The 15,890-nt window shown below is 45.9% G+C and overlaps 1 protein-coding gene across 2 annotated transcripts in view; it reads right to left on the reverse strand.

Annotated features, from left to right (window-relative positions):
* Positions 1 to 196: 196 nt before the first annotated feature.
* The window catches only part of flt4 (fms related receptor tyrosine kinase 4), a 44,549-nt gene continuing 28,855 nt past the window's right edge, over positions 197 to 15,890 (reverse strand). The window contains exons 16-30 of one of the 2 annotated variants that reach the window (XM_056439203.1): positions 13,915 to 14,021; positions 13,501 to 13,636; positions 11,716 to 11,847; positions 11,424 to 11,537; positions 10,675 to 10,763; positions 10,286 to 10,415; positions 10,110 to 10,204; positions 7,763 to 7,885; positions 7,159 to 7,270; positions 6,968 to 7,067; positions 2,306 to 2,411; positions 2,106 to 2,230; positions 1,411 to 1,531; positions 787 to 863; positions 197 to 639 (exon numbers count right to left, since the gene is read on the reverse strand). In XM_056439203.1, the coding sequence (XP_056295178.1) occupies positions 456 to 639; positions 787 to 863; positions 1,411 to 1,531; positions 2,106 to 2,230; positions 2,306 to 2,411; positions 6,968 to 7,067; positions 7,159 to 7,270; positions 7,763 to 7,885; positions 10,110 to 10,204; positions 10,286 to 10,415; positions 10,675 to 10,763; positions 11,424 to 11,537; positions 11,716 to 11,847; positions 13,501 to 13,636; positions 13,915 to 14,021 (1,751 nt within the window). In that variant the 3' untranslated portion in view covers positions 197 to 455. Of the gene's footprint in view, positions 640 to 786; positions 864 to 1,410; positions 1,532 to 2,105; positions 2,231 to 2,305; positions 2,412 to 6,967; positions 7,068 to 7,158; positions 7,271 to 7,762; positions 7,886 to 10,109; positions 10,205 to 10,285; positions 10,437 to 10,674; positions 10,764 to 11,423; positions 11,538 to 11,715; positions 11,848 to 13,500; positions 13,637 to 13,914; positions 14,022 to 15,890 lie in introns of both variants that reach the window. The other variant, XM_056439202.1, reaches the window with a different exon arrangement.

The raw sequence follows: 15,890 nt of genomic DNA on the forward strand, positions 1-15,890 counted from the left end.
CTCACCTGGAACACGAAGCTCAAGTATTCAGAGAAACTCAAAATGTGACCCTTGAACCGCTTTTCAATCTGAACTGGGCTCTGGTAGTAACCTCCATCACCAGGCTGCAGGTGTGAGGTTCACCTGTCTCACTGACGTCGATGAGCTCTTTCTCTCCATCCCGGTTCACCTCCGGCACTATTGCGTAATCACCAAATGACGAGATACATTTCTTTATTTCTTCCATTCTGGTCATATTTGTACACGTGAAGGAAGAACTGCATGTAAAAGATAACATAAGTGTGACTGTAAAATACTTGTTCCTGTCACAATGCTGCCACCCAGTGGCTGGTTGGAGGATCTTCAGGCTCGTGGCTCTCGGTCTGGAGGCCTCGAGGAGGAGATGATGATCTCCTGAGGCTCTGTAGCTGATCTTCATCCCTCAGATGTCCCTCTTGCTCACGCCTCCTCCGGCGCTACACGTGGGAGGAGGCCAGGCGGGGCCCGTCGGGGGGGAAGAAGTGGCAGAAGCCGTCCCGGTTCAGGTGGCCGTACTCGTTGTTGTAGAAGGTCTGTCCGGACAGCCCGCTGAAGAAGCTCCGGCCCGGGGACCCGGGGGCGGCCGTGAGCGGCGCCGTGCTGCTGCTGCTGTCCATGCGGCTGCAACAGAACCAGGAGGTTCCCCAGAGGTCAATCTTTAGAGGCCCTGAACCTGTCACTGCTCAAAGACCAGCTGGTCCTATAACACATGGGATTTGGGTCCAGGACCACAGACCGGGTCCAGGACCGCAGACTTGTGTGACTCACCTTTTTGAGGCTCCTCTGTCTTCAATCCTCTCAAACTCTTCGGAGGCCAGAACCATCCCGCTGTCGGTCTGGTTCTCCTGGAGAGACATGAAGGAGACACGTGAAGGAGACATCATGTGAAGGAGACATCATGTGAAGGAGACACGTGGAGGAGACATCATGTGAAGGAGACACATGAAGGAGACATCATGTCAAGGAGACACATGAAGGAGACATCACGTCAAGGAGACATCACGTGGAGGAGACATATGAAGGAGACATCATGTGGAGGAGACATATGAAGGAGACATCATGTGAAGGAGACACGAAGGAGACATCATGTGAAGGAGACACATGAAGGAGACATCATGTGAAGGAGACACATGTGAAGGAGACATCACGTCAAGGAGACATCATGTGAAGGAGACACATGAAGGAGACATCACGTGAAGGAGACATGTGAAGGAGACACGTGAAGGAGACATCACGTGAAGGAGACATGTGAAGGAGACATCACGTGAAGGAGACATATGAAGGAGACATTTGGTTGACCTGCTTGACTTATCTTTGGTATTTAGTGAAATGTGTTTACAGGTGAGTGACCTTCACTACATGTCAAGGTCACATTGAAGGTGAGGAGCTCACCTGAGAGCTTCTCTGTGGATTCGTCCCCAGAGGAAACTCGTCGAAGGTCTTCACCGTGGGGTGGCAGAGCTTCGAGGGTCCCAGGAACACGCAGCCGGCAAAGGGCACGCAGTTATAGTACCTGCAGAGGACGAGAAGGTCATGTCCTCGTGAGAAGGTCATGTCCTCCTGAGAAGGTCATGTCCTCGTGAGAAGGTCATGTCCCCCTGAGAAGGTCATGTCCTCGTGAGAAGGTCATGTCCTCGTGAGAAGGTCATGTCCCCCTGAGAAGGTCATGTCCTTGTGAGAAGGTCATGTCCTCCTGAGAAGGTCATGTCCCCCTGAGAAGGTCATGTCCTCCTGAGAAGGTCATGTCCTTGTGAGAAGGTCATGTCCCTCTGAGAAGGTCATGTCCTCGTGAGAAGGTCATGTCCTCCTGAGAAGGTCATGTCCTCGTGAGAAGGTCATGTCCCCCTGAGAAGGTCATGTCCTTGTGAGAAGGTCATGTCCCCCTGAGAAGGTCATGTCCTTGTGAGAAGGTCATGTCCCTCTGAGAAGGTCATGTCCTTGTGAGAAGGTCATGTCCTCCTGAGGTCATGTCCTTGTGAGAAGGTCATGTCCTTGTGAGAAGGTCATGTCCCCCTGAGAAGGTCATGTCCCCCTGAGAAGACTGGACGCCTCTCAGGTGACGCTGTGGGACTCAGGTGAGCCAGTACCTGGCGGGCAGCGTGTTGCAGGCCAGCCTCAGCTCCTCCTCCGATGGAGGGCGTGAGGACGCCTGCGAGAAGCCGTCATCCTCGGAGCTCTGTGAGCCGTTCAGAGCGGTGTAGTCCTTCCCGTCCTGAAGGGCCACAGACAAGATTCAAGGATTCAAGGCCCTGCAGCTAGAATGAAGTCCCTCTGGCCGTGGACTCACGGGGAGGCTGTTGTCCTGCAGCAGGTCTCCCAGGATCTGCACCAGGGCCAGGAAGGGTGGTCTTTCTTTGGGCTCTCCGTGCCAGCAGGCCAGCATGATGCCGTATCTACCAGTAGGGGGCAGCAGCGTCACAGCAGGTCATCCTCAGGTCTACTTCAGGTCCTCTTCAGGTCTACTTCAGGTCTACCTCAGGTCTACTTCAGGTCCACTTCAGGTCTACCTCAGGTCTACTTCAGGTCTACCTCAGGTCTACTTCAGGTCTACCTCAGGTCTACCTCAGGTCTACCTCAGGTCTACTTCAGGTCTACCTCAGGTCTACCTCAGGTCTACTTCAGGTCTACTTCAGGTCTACTTCAGGTCCTCCTCAGGTCTACTTCAGGTCTACCTCAGGTCTACTTCAGGTCTACCTCAGGTCTACTTCAGGTCTACTTCAGGTCTACTTCAGGTCTACCTCAGGTCTACCTCAGGTCTACCTCAGGTCTACCTCAGGTCTACCTCAGGTCTACTTCAGGTCTACCTCAGGTCTACCTCAGGTCTACTTCAGGTCTACTTCAGGTCTACCTCAGGTCTACCTCAGGTCTACTTCAGGTCTACTTCAGGTCTACCTCAGGTCTACTTCAGGTCTACCTCAGGTCTACCTCAGGTCTACCTCAGGTCTACTTCAGGTCTACCTCAGGTCTACTTCAGGTCTACCTCAGGTCTACTTCAGGTCTACCTCAGGTCTACCTCAGGTCTACCTCAGGTCTACCTCAGGTCTACTTCAGGTCTACTTCAGGTCTACCTCAGGTCTACCTCAGGTCTACTTCAGGTCTACTTCAGGTCTACCTCAGGTCTACTTCAGGTCTACCTCAGGTCTACCTCAGGTCTACCTCAGGTCTACTTCAGGTCTACCTCAGGTCTACTTCAGGTCTACCTCAGGTCTACTTCAGGTCTACCTCAGGTCTACCTCAGGTCTACTTCAGGTCCTCCTCAGGTCTACCTCAGGTCTACTTCAGGTCCTCCTCAGGTCTACTTCAGGTCTACTTCAGGTCTACTTCAGGTCTACTTCAGGTCCTCCTCAGGTCTACTTCAGGTCTACCTCAGGTCTACTTCAGGTCTACTTCAGGTCCTCCTCAGGTCTACTTCAGGTCTACCTCAGGTCTACTTCAGGTCTACCTCAGGTCCTCCTCAGGTCCTCCTCAGGTCTACCTCAGGTCCTCCTCAGGTCTACCTCAGGTCCTCCTCAGGTCTACCTCAGGTCCTCCTCAGGTCTACCTCAGGTCTATGTTAAGAATATAAAAATGCATACATAGTACCCCATGTCCCTCGCTTTGCATTAAGGCCCCGAAGCACCAAACCTTGTGTCCTTCTATGACTCGATTCCATTTTCGGGCTCTGACCAGAGAGAACAGCTCATACTCATGCTCACCCACATGTTTTGGAACATACTGACACTGCTGGATAAGAAGCACAGATACTGTAGGAACAAACACTTCTGGACCTCGGCCAGAAGATGACACATCCACACAGGGAAGATAATCAGGAACTCTGTGCAACCCTTGGCTCTGACCTCATCCTGACCGCTCAGTCATAGAATTGAGATTTAAATAAGAGCCGTACCTGTCACCGTCAAAGAACTTGTTTATGTAAGCAACAGATAGTTTTAATGCCTTTTTAGTTTCTATTATATTAAAGAAACTGCACAGCTCCTGCTTTAGATGGAGAACAACATACACACACACTGATTATGATGATGACGAGAAGATCGTGAGCCAAGAGGGTGGGACCACCCTGAGCTCCATCAGAAGGTGTTCAAAGTCTAAACCAGGAACACCTCCATCTGTTTTAACCAATCAGTGCTGCTGTCGTGAGCCCAGAGGGTGGGACCACCCTGAGCTCCAACGATGAGACGGACAAAGATTAAACCGAGTGACGTCTCCATCTATATTATCTAATCACGCTCTTAAAGATATAAAGAGTCATGTTCTCCTGGAGAACTCCAGTCTGTTACTGAACGATGCTTTGAGCCGACTCCATCAGGCCCGTGCTGCACGTTAAATGTTTTGTGTCTTTGAGACTTTTGTTCTACCACACTTAATTAAATCCACTTTATTTTGAATTTTACTTTGCCGTCCTGGTCATCTTTTCCCAACCTTCGACATCTACTTCAGGTCTACTTCAGGTCTACCTCAGGTCTACCTCAGGTCCTCCTCAGGTCTACTTCAGGTCTACCTCAGGTCTACTTCAGGTCTACTTCAGGTCTACTTCAGGTCTACCTCAGGTCTACTTCAGGTCTACTTCAGGTCTACCTCAGGTCCTCCTCAGGTCTACCTCAGGTCCTCCTCAGGTCTACTTCAGGTCTACCTCAGGTCTACTTCAGGTCTACTTCAGGTCTACCTCAGGTCTACCTCAGGTCTACCTCAGGTCTACTTCAGGTCTACTTCAGGTCTACCTCAGGTCCTCCTCAGGTCTACCTCAGGTCTACCTCAGGTCTACTTCAGGTCCTCCTCAGGTCTACCTCAGGTCCTCCTCAGGTCTACTTCAGGTCTACTTCAGGTCTACTTCAGGTCTACTTCAGGTCTACCTCAGGTCTACTTCAGGTCTACTTCAGGTCTACCTCAGATCTACCTCAGGTCTACTTCAGGTCTACTTCAGGTCTACTTCAGGTCTACTTCAGGTCTACCTCAGGTCTACTTCAGGTCTACCTCAGGTCTACTTCAGGTCTACTTCAGGTCTACTTCAGGTCTACCTCAGGTCTACCTCAGGTCTACTTCAGGTCTACTTCAGGTCTACCTCAGATCTACCTCAGGTCTACTTCAGGTCTACTTCAGGTCTACTTCAGGTCTACTTCAGGTCTACCTCAGGTCTACTTCAGGTCTACCTCAGGTCTACCTCAGGTCCTCCTCAGGTCTACTTCAGGTCTACTTCAGGTCTACTTCAGGTCCTCCTCAGGTCTACTTCAGGTCTACCTCAGGTCTACTTCAGGTCTACTTCAGGTCTACTTCAGGTCTACTTCAGGTCTACTTCAGGTCCTCCTCAGGTCTACTTCAGGTCTACCTCAGGTCCTCCTCAGGTCTACTTCAGGTCTACCTCAGGTCTACTTCAGGTCTACTTCAGGTCTACTTCAGGTCTACTTCAGGTCTACCTCAGGTCTACCTCAGGTCTACTTCAGGTCTACTTCAGGTCTACTTCAGGTCTACCTCAGGTCCTCCTCAGGTCTACCTCAGGTCTACTTCAGGTCTACCTCAGGTCCTCCTCAGGTCTACTTCAGGTCTACTTCAGGTCCTCCTCAGGTCTACTTCAGGTCTACTTCAGGTCTACTTGAGGTCTACTTCAGGTCTACCTCAGGTCCTCCTCAGGTCTACTTCAGGTCTACTTCAGGTCCTCCTCAGGTCTACTTCAGGTCTACCTCAGGTCTACTTCAGGTCTACTTCAGGTCTACCTCAGATCTACCTCAGGTCTACTTCAGGTCTACTTCAGGTCTACTTCAGGTCTACTTCAGGTCTACCTCAGGTCTACTTCAGGTCTACCTCAGGTCTACTTCAGGTCTACTTCAGGTCTACTTCAGGTCTACCTCAGGTCTACCTCAGGTCTACTTCAGGTCTACTTCAGGTCTACCTCAGATCTACCTCAGGTCTACTTCAGGTCTACTTCAGGTCTACTTCAGGTCTACTTCAGGTCTACTTCAGGTCTACCTCAGGTCTACTTCAGGTCTACCTCAGGTCTACCTCAGGTCCTCCTCAGGTCTACTTCAGGTCTACTTCAGGTCTACTTCAGGTCCTCCTCAGGTCTACTTCAGGTCTACCTCAGGTCTACTTCAGGTCTACTTCAGGTCTACTTCAGGTCTACTTCAGGTCTACTTCAGGTCCTCCTCAGGTCTACTTCAGGTCTACCTCAGGTCCTCCTCAGGTCTACTTCAGGTCTACCTCAGGTCTACTTCAGGTCTACTTCAGGTCTACTTCAGGTCTACCTCAGGTCTACCTCAGGTCTACTTCAGGTCTACTTCAGGTCTACTTCAGGTCTACCTCAGGTCCTCCTCAGGTCTACCTCAGGTCTACTTCAGGTCTACCTCAGGTCCTCCTCAGGTCTACTTCAGGTCTACTTCAGGTCTACTTCAGGTCCTCCTCAGGTCTACTTCAGGTCTACTTCAGGTCTACTTGAGGTCTACTTCAGGTCTACCTCAGGTCCTCCTCAGGTCTACTTCAGGTCTACTTCAGGTCCTCCTCAGGTCTACTTCAGGTCTACCTCAGGTCCTCCTCAGGTCTACTTCAGGTCTACTTCAGGTCTACTTCAGGTCTACCTCAGGTCTACTTCAGGTCTACCTCAGGTCTACTTCAGGTCTACCTCAGGTCTACTTCAGGTCTACCTCAGGTCTACTTCAGGTCTACTTCAGGTCTACCTCAGGTCTACCTCAGGTCTACCTCAGGTCTACTTCAGGTCTACCTCAGGTCTACCTCAGGTCTACCTCAGGTCTACCTCAGGTCTACTTCAGGTCTACTTCAGGTCTACTTCAGGTCTACTTCAGGTCTACCTCAGGTCTACTTCAGGTCTACTTCAGGTCTACTTCAGGTCTACTTCAGGTCTATCTCAGGTCTACCTCAGGTCTACCTCAGGTCTACCTCAGGTCTACCTCAGGTCTACTTCAGGACTCTTCATCGCTCTTGAAGATGAAGAGATGCTCACATTTCGGGGGAGGCGGTCTCCGGCGCCCTCATACGGACGCCATCTTTCAACCGTTTGCAAAAGTCTTCGTCGATCTGCACGCCCGGGTACGGAGACGCTCCTGAGGAAGACGAGGGGCGCGTCAGAGTATCAATGTATTAATGCGTGTATTAGTACACGCATGGTGTAACGGCGTGGGGGGAGGAGCCTACCCAGGGAGAAGATCTCCCACAGCAGGACCCCGAAGGACCAGACGTCGCTCTGGCTGCTGTACAGCTTGTCGAAGATGCTCTCAGGAGACATCCACTTGAGGGGGAGGCGCGCCTGGGAGGGAGACACGGGGTGAGGCAGGGAGACACGGGGTGAGGCAGGGAGACACGGGGTGAGGCAGGGAGACACGGGGAGACATGGGGTGAGGCAGGGAGACACGGGGTGAGGCAGGGAGACACGGGGTGAGGCAGGGAGACACGGGGAGACATGGGGTGAGGCAGGGAGACACGGGGAGACACAGGGAGACACAGGGAGACACAGGGAGACACGGGGAGACACAGGGAGACATGGGGTGAGGCAGGGAGACACAGGGAGACACGGGGTGAGGCAGGGAGACACGGGGTGAGGCAGGGAGACACGGGGAGACACAGGGAGACACGGGGTGAGGCAGGGAGACACGGGGAGAGGCAGGGAGACACGGGGTGAGGCAGGGAGACACGGGGAGACATGGGGTGAGGCAGGGAGACACGGGGTGAGGCAGGGAGACACGGGGTGAGGCAGGGAGACACGGGGAGACACGGGGTGCTCTCGTGCTAGAGGTCGTACGTTGCCCTTGCGGACGTAGTCGGGGTCTTTGTAGATGTCTCTGGCGAGGCCGAAGTCACAGATCTTCACGATGTTGCTCTCTGACAGAAGAATGTTCCGGGCTGCCAGGTCCCTGTGGATACACTACACACACACACACACACACATCACAACCATGTAGAGTGTGTGTGTGTGGCTCCGACAACGTTGGTTAACGAGGTTTTGTAATTAGATGTTTAACATATAGAGGTATTCACGTGACGTCAGAATCTCAATCGGGCCATCTTGGGACTTATTAAAGGTCAGGAGAAGTTGACCTCCTATCGTGTCCTGTTTGATTATGCGAGAGCCCAGCCACCTCATGTCCTTCTGCATTACCAAAGAAAGATTTCAACGGTTGGAATTGAATATTCGCAACGCTTTTTTACCTGATTTTACTCGCTCAACACTGTGGTTAATTCGCTAGTTAGCCCTAGTTACCAGCACATAGCCCGGTCACATTCCTGTCAAACAGTTTTCATTTCCGCTATCGACCATGGGACATCAACAACTATTTCTGCGTTATACTTGTTGTGGAAATACCACAAATGTCGGAACATCAAGCGCCCCGTGTCTGGTTCATATATGATCCGTGGTCACAGCTCCGCCTCCAGGACGAGTGTCTGATGAAGCCGCTTCCAGCTCCTTCAGGACCAGCAGTGACTGTTTGGTGGCCGTGCTGATGCTGTTCCCATGGAGACAGTGTTTTATTTTACCTTGAAATGAATCACAGCGTAAAGGCAGACATCGCCCGACGGAGTTGCCATGTTCATGGCTTCCTCCCAAGTTTCCATCCACAGTTCCTTTTGCGCAAGTGAAACATTGATTTTCGCTCGGCGAAAAAAGCAAAAAGAGATTATTGACGAGAGTCAATGGAAACGAGCCCACAACCCGATGTAGCAACAGAAACACATGAGAACAGTCCTAACGCTCAGACGCCGAGTGAAGCCGAAGGAGATGCATGACAAGTTGAAGTAATAGTCTGTCTTGTTGAGCTGATAAACCCATATTCTGAATCATTAGTCCCACATCCAACAATGAGGCACAGGACCATAATCACAAGGCACACCGCTTTGAACTGAAATCGTGTCTCCTTCAGGATATAATGGTCATTTCTAAAGAAGAGCGGCATACAAACAAGCAAAACAATGCCGTGGTGGGACCCCAACATGGCCGCCAGAGTTTGTTGTGGTCACGTGAGTGAATACGCTCTATAGTTTGATTTAAGTGGATTAAATTCAATTAATTTAGAATTAAGATTCTAAATTGATGACGAGGGTTTAATTTATCTTCTAATTATTTAAATGTTAATCAGACTGAATTGAAGTTATTGTTGATGACAAAATGATTTGTTCTGATTCTGATTGTCTCATCAGATTCACTCCACAGGCGATGTGCTCATTAAAATAGATCAGTAACCGACGGCAACCGTTCACCTGACAGCCAACTGTGTGATGTCATCCATAGCAACGAAGGCCATCCCTCCTTAACTATGATGTCATCCATAGCAACGAAGGTCATCCCTCCTTAACTATGATGTCATCCATAGCAACGAAGGCCATCCCTCCGTAACTATGATGTCATCCATAGCAACGAAGGCCATCCCTCCGTAACTATGATGTCATCCATAGCAACGAAGGCCATCCCTCCGTAACTATGATGTCATCCATAGCAACGAAGGCCATCCCTCCGTAACTATGATGTCATCCATAGCAACGAAGGCCATCCCTCCGTAACTATGATGTCATCCAGAGCAACGAAGGCCATCCCTCCGTAACTATGATGTCATCCATAGCAACGAAGGCCATCCCTCCGTAACTATGATGTCATCCATAAGGAAGAAATGGTTTCATTCACGAGGACAAAGCGTTCCAGAGGCTCAAGCTGTGTCTCAGTCACTGGGTCACGTGAGAGGTGCTCTGGGTTCTGATAGAGGTGCTCTGGGTTCTGATAGAGGTGATCTGGGTTCTGATAGAGGTGCTCTGGGTTCTGTGAGAGGTGATCTGGGTTCTGTGAGAGGTGCTCTGGGTTCTGATAGAGGTGCTCTGGGTTCTGTGAGAGGTGCTCTGGGTTCTGATAGAGGTGCTCTGGGTTCTGTGAGAGGTGCTCTGGGTTCTGTGAGGTGCTCTGGGTTCTGATAGAGGTGCTCTGAGTTCTGTGAGAGGTGCTCTGGGTTCTGTGAGAGGTGCTCTGGGTTCTGATAGAGGTGCTCTGGGTTCTGTGAGAGGTGCTCTGGGTTCTGTGAGAGGTGCTCTGGGTTCTGTGCGAGGTGCTCTGGGTCAGGTGTTCGCCGAGTGATGCAACATGTTCTGAACTTCTTGACATTCACCTTCCTGGAGGCCAGGAACTCCATCCCACGAGCCACCTGGAAGCTGTAGCAGAGGAGATCTTCAATGGTCAGAGGAGTTTTCCACAAGTCCTCCACTGGAGAGAGGAGAGGAGAGGAGAGGAGGAGGTCATGGGAGGAGCCAAAGAGAAATAAATCATCTGGTGAATTCAACTGACTTTTCTCCGGCGAACGGTTCTGATTGGTCGACTGGCTCTGGGGGCTGATGAGGGGGGAGGAGCGTGGGGGGGGCGGGCCCAGGGCTCGCTGGTCGATCCGACCCGCCTCGATCATCTGTCTCACCTGGCTCTGAGTTTTAGGAGAGCGATCCTGAGTGGACGCATCGCCAACCAAAATCAATAACAACAACAACAACAAATATTACAGAAGACATGTGTGAGAAGAAAATACTGTCGAATAGAGAATAAAGAAAAACAGGACAACCGACGCCAAGGAGCGTCTCTCTGCAGCCGCATGATCCCACCAACCAGGAGGAGGGGATCATATATATAATATATGATCATATATATAAATATAAATACATATATATAAATACATATATATGTACCCTGTACGGGAGGAAGAACTCTCTCTTCGCGCGGAGGAAGTTGGACAGGTTCCCGTACTTGCAGTACTCCACGATGACCATGAGGGGACCTGTTGGTGAGACAGGTGTTCCGTTAGCGCCTCCGCCCGTTGGAGCTAACGTCACTTCCTGTCAGGTAACCAGGTAACCAGGTAACCAGTTAAACCACTCATGAGGGCTGGTGAGAAGCTTGAGAATGTTGTTCTTGATTTACTATTCACAACAAACAACAACAATAACACTGACATTCTACCGGAACTTAAATGAAATAATCCAAATAACTCAAAAACCAACTGAGACGTCACTGTTACGCAATAGTTGACTTATGCAACATCTTCATTGTAATACTAATAATGCTAGTAAAAATAATAATAATAATGACAATAATAATAATACTCATAATAATAATAACAATAATTAGAATACTTATAATAATACTAACGATAATAATAATACTCATAATAATATTACTCATAATAATAATCACAATAATACTCATAATAATAAAAATATAATATAAATACTAATAATACTAAAAATAATAATAATAACAATAATAATAATACTCATAATAACAATAATTAGAATACTTATAATAATACTAACGATAATAATAATACTCATAATAATAATCACAATAATACTCATAATAATAATAAAAATAATAATACTAAAAATAATGATAATAATAATAATACTCATAATAATAATAATACTGCTATAGGTCCCACCGTTGGGTTTGGTGCAGGCTCCCAACAGGTTCACGACGTTCAGATGGTTCCCGATGTGGATCAGGATCTTCAGCTCTGACATCAAGGCCTTGTGCTCACTGGCTGTGGCTCCATCTGACACACACACACACACACACACACACACACACACACACACACACACACACACACACACACACACACACACACACATACATACACACAGACACATTGTTGGTGTTTTCTCTTTTGGTGTTTTTGTGTATCTCTGTGCATCAGGGGCTCGTGACTTCAACACAGAGACACATCTCACCCTTCAGCATCTTCACCGCCACGGTGTCCACGGTGTCCACGGTGTCCACGCCGCCCCCCCTGCTGCTCTTGCTGATGCTGGAGATCGAAGCTTCGATTACTTTCCCAAACGCTCCGTGGCCCAGAACCTTTCCTGTCCGGAGAAACCCAGAGGAGCAGAACGTTCATTTGGAGGACATGATGGGCTGAGGACATCTCAACATGTGGAGGCTGAGGACATCTCAACATGATGGGCTGAGGACATCTCAACATGATGGGCTGAGGACATCTCAACATGTTGGGCTGAGGACATCTCAATATGTGGAGGCTGAGGACATCTCAACATGTGGAGGCTGAGGACATCTCAACATGATGGGCTGAGGACATCTCAACATGATGGGCTGAGGACATCTCAACATGTTGGGCTGAGGACATCTCAACATGTGGAGGCTGAGGACATCTCAATATGTGGAGGCTGAGGACATCTCAACATGTGGAGGCTGAGGACATCTCAACATGTGGAGGCTGAGGACATCTCAACATGTGGAGGCTGAGGACATCTCAACATGTGGAGGCTGAGGACATCTCAACATGATGGGCTGAGGACATCTCAATATGTGGAGGCTGAGGACATCTCAACATGATGGGCTGAGGACATCTCAACATGTTGGGCTGAGGACATCTCAACATGTTGGGCTGAGGACATGTCAACATGTTGGGCTGAGGACATCTCAACATGTGGAGGCTGAGGACATCTCAACATGATGGGCTGAGGACATCTCAACATGATGGGCTGAGGACATCTCAACATGATGGGCTGAGGACATCTCAACATGTGGAGGCTGAGGACATCTCAACATGTTGGGCTGAGGACATCTCAACATGTTGGGCTGAGGACATCTCAATATGTGGAGGCTGAGGACATCTCAACATGTGGAGGCTGAGGACATCTCAACATGTGGAGGCTGAGGACATCTCAATATGATGGGCTGAGGACATCTCAACATGATGGGCTGAGGACATCTCAACATGTTGGGCTGAGGACATCTCAATATGTGGAGGCTGAGGACATCTCAACATGTTGGGCTGAGGACATCTCAACATGTGGAGGCTGAGGACATCTCAACATGTTGGGCTGAGGACATCTCAACATGATGGGCTGAGGACATCTCAACATGTTGGGCTGAGGACATCTCAACATGTTGGGCTGAGGACATCTCAACATGATGGGCTGAGGACATCTCAACATGTTGGGCTGAGGACATCTCAACATGTGGAGGCTGAGGACATCTCAACATGTGGAGGCTGAGGACATCTCAACATGTTGGGCTGAGGACATCTCAACATGTGGAGGCTGAGGACATCTCAATATGATGGGCTGAGGACATCTCAACATGATGGGCTGAGGACATCTCAACATGTTGGGCTGAGGACATCTCAACATGTTGGGCTGAGGACATCTCAACATGTTGGGCTGAGGACATCTCAATATGATGGGCTGAGGACATCTCAACATGTTGGGCTGAGGACATCTCAATATGATGGGCTGAGGACATCTCAATATGATGGGCTGAGGACATCTCAATATGATGGGCTGAGGACATCTCAACATGTGGAGGCTGAGGACATCTCAACATGTGGAGGCTGAGGACATCTCAACATGTGGAGTCAGGAGGACATCTCAACATGTCCTCCTGACTCCTGGCAGCAGACTCTCCTGGGCTACTTGAGGAGCAGTGAACAGCCTCCGGCTGCGGTCCGATCTCAGGACATTCCGGTTCTGGAGGTTCTGTTCGGTCCCGCTCACCCAGCCTGAAGGTGTCTCTGGAGATCTCCCACTGAGAGGAGTCGTAGGGCAGGTATTCACACTGCTCGTCCAGGGGGACCTCCCCCGGGTCCATGATGATGGACAGGTAGCCCGTCTTCATGTCCGCCGGGTTCACCTGGAGGAAGAGGAACAACGATGAGGTCACGTCTCGTTGAGCTTCATGTTCCTCTGGAGCGAGACAGAGAGGACAGACAGGGAGGAGGAGGAGGAGGGCCATGTCTTCATCATTATTATATGACAGCTGAGGGAGAATATAATTAGTGGGAAAGTGAAAGGCCACGCGGGCTCATCTCAGACGTGTCAGTCACTCAGCGGCCGACCAAGACAGACGGGTTGTGGGTCAAAGGTCACGGTGACGGTGTGACCCACGGACACAAAGCGGCGCCCTCTGACCCGCTTGGCGTTGCAGAAGATGAGGATGAGCAGCGCCCAGAAGAACACAGCGATGACGCCGGTGCCGATGAGGATCACGACCTCCACGTTGGCCTCGTCACTGGAGCCTGAGAGGAGAGGACCGCGATGACGTCATGATGACATCACTCTGTGCCGACAGCAGGGGGCGCCACACCACACACACACACACAACACACACACAACACACTACACACCACACACACACACCACACACACACACACACACCACACACACACACTACACACCACACACACTATAATAATAACATTAATAATAATATAATAATAATACATAATTACATAATAATAAATATAATATTATATAATATAATACACAATAATAATAATTATATAATACACTATATAATAATATATTACACACTATATATTAATAATATATATAATAATTTATAATAATATATAATAATAATAATATATAATATATACACACACATATATATATAATAATAATTAATAATATATAATAATAATAATATAATAATTATTAATATACATATTAATAATAATAATAATTACACATAATATACATAATTAATATAATTATAATAATTATATAATTATAATACACATTAATAATAATATATATATTAATAATATAATAATATACACACATACATAATTATAATTATATATATAATTAATAATATAATAATTACACACATAATAATTAATAATAATAATACACTAATAATAATAATTATAATAATAATAATTACAACACACACACACACTATATAATTAATAATTAATAATATTAATAATATTAATAATATTAATAATAATACACATAATAATAAATAATTATACAATAATATACATAATAATAAATACACCACATAATACACACACACATATAATTAATAATACACATACCACACACATAATAACATAATAATACTATATAATTAATATTAATAATTAATATATAATATAATAATTAATAATTACACTATAATATTAATTATTAATAATAATTATATAATTATTATACTAATTATATATATTATTAATAATAATTATTATATTATATATTAATAATTAATAATAATTAATAACTAATTATTAATTAATAATAATACACACACACATATATATAATTATATAATAATAATATTATTAATAATATTAATATATTATTAATAATAATATTAATAATTACATAATACACACACAATAATATTAATAATTAATAATACACACACACTACACACACACATAATAATAATTACACACATTAATACACTAATAATAATAATAATACCACACACACTAATTAATAATATACACACACACACACACACACACACACACACACACATAATAATAATAATAATAATAATAATAATAATTACACACACATAATAATAATAACACATAATACACATATTAATAATACATAATAAATATAATTATAATTAATAATAATAATATTAATAATAATATAATAATATATAACACACTATACTATATATATAATTATATATAATTATATTAATAATAATATAATATATAATAATAATTAATAATTAATATACACATTAATAATTATAATTATATACACATATAATAATACACACCACATTAATAATAATATATTAATAATACACACACACACAACACACTAATACATTATTAATAATATTAATAATAATAATTAATAATAATTATATAATAATAATAATATTATTAATAATAATACATAATTAATATATTAAATATTAATTAATAATAATTATACATAATATAATTACACATAATAATAATATATTAATATACACACATTATATAATTAATAATAATAATAATATTAATAATATTATAATTAATAATTACACACACACACACACACACATATTAATTATAATTACACTACATAATACTATATAATTACATAATTACACACACACACCATAATTACACACTACACAATAATT

This window comes from Pseudoliparis swirei, chromosome 19 (genome assembly GCF_029220125.1).
Source record: "Pseudoliparis swirei isolate HS2019 ecotype Mariana Trench chromosome 19, NWPU_hadal_v1, whole genome shotgun sequence".
Classification (NCBI taxonomy): Eukaryota; Metazoa; Chordata; class Actinopteri; order Perciformes; family Liparidae; genus Pseudoliparis; species Pseudoliparis swirei.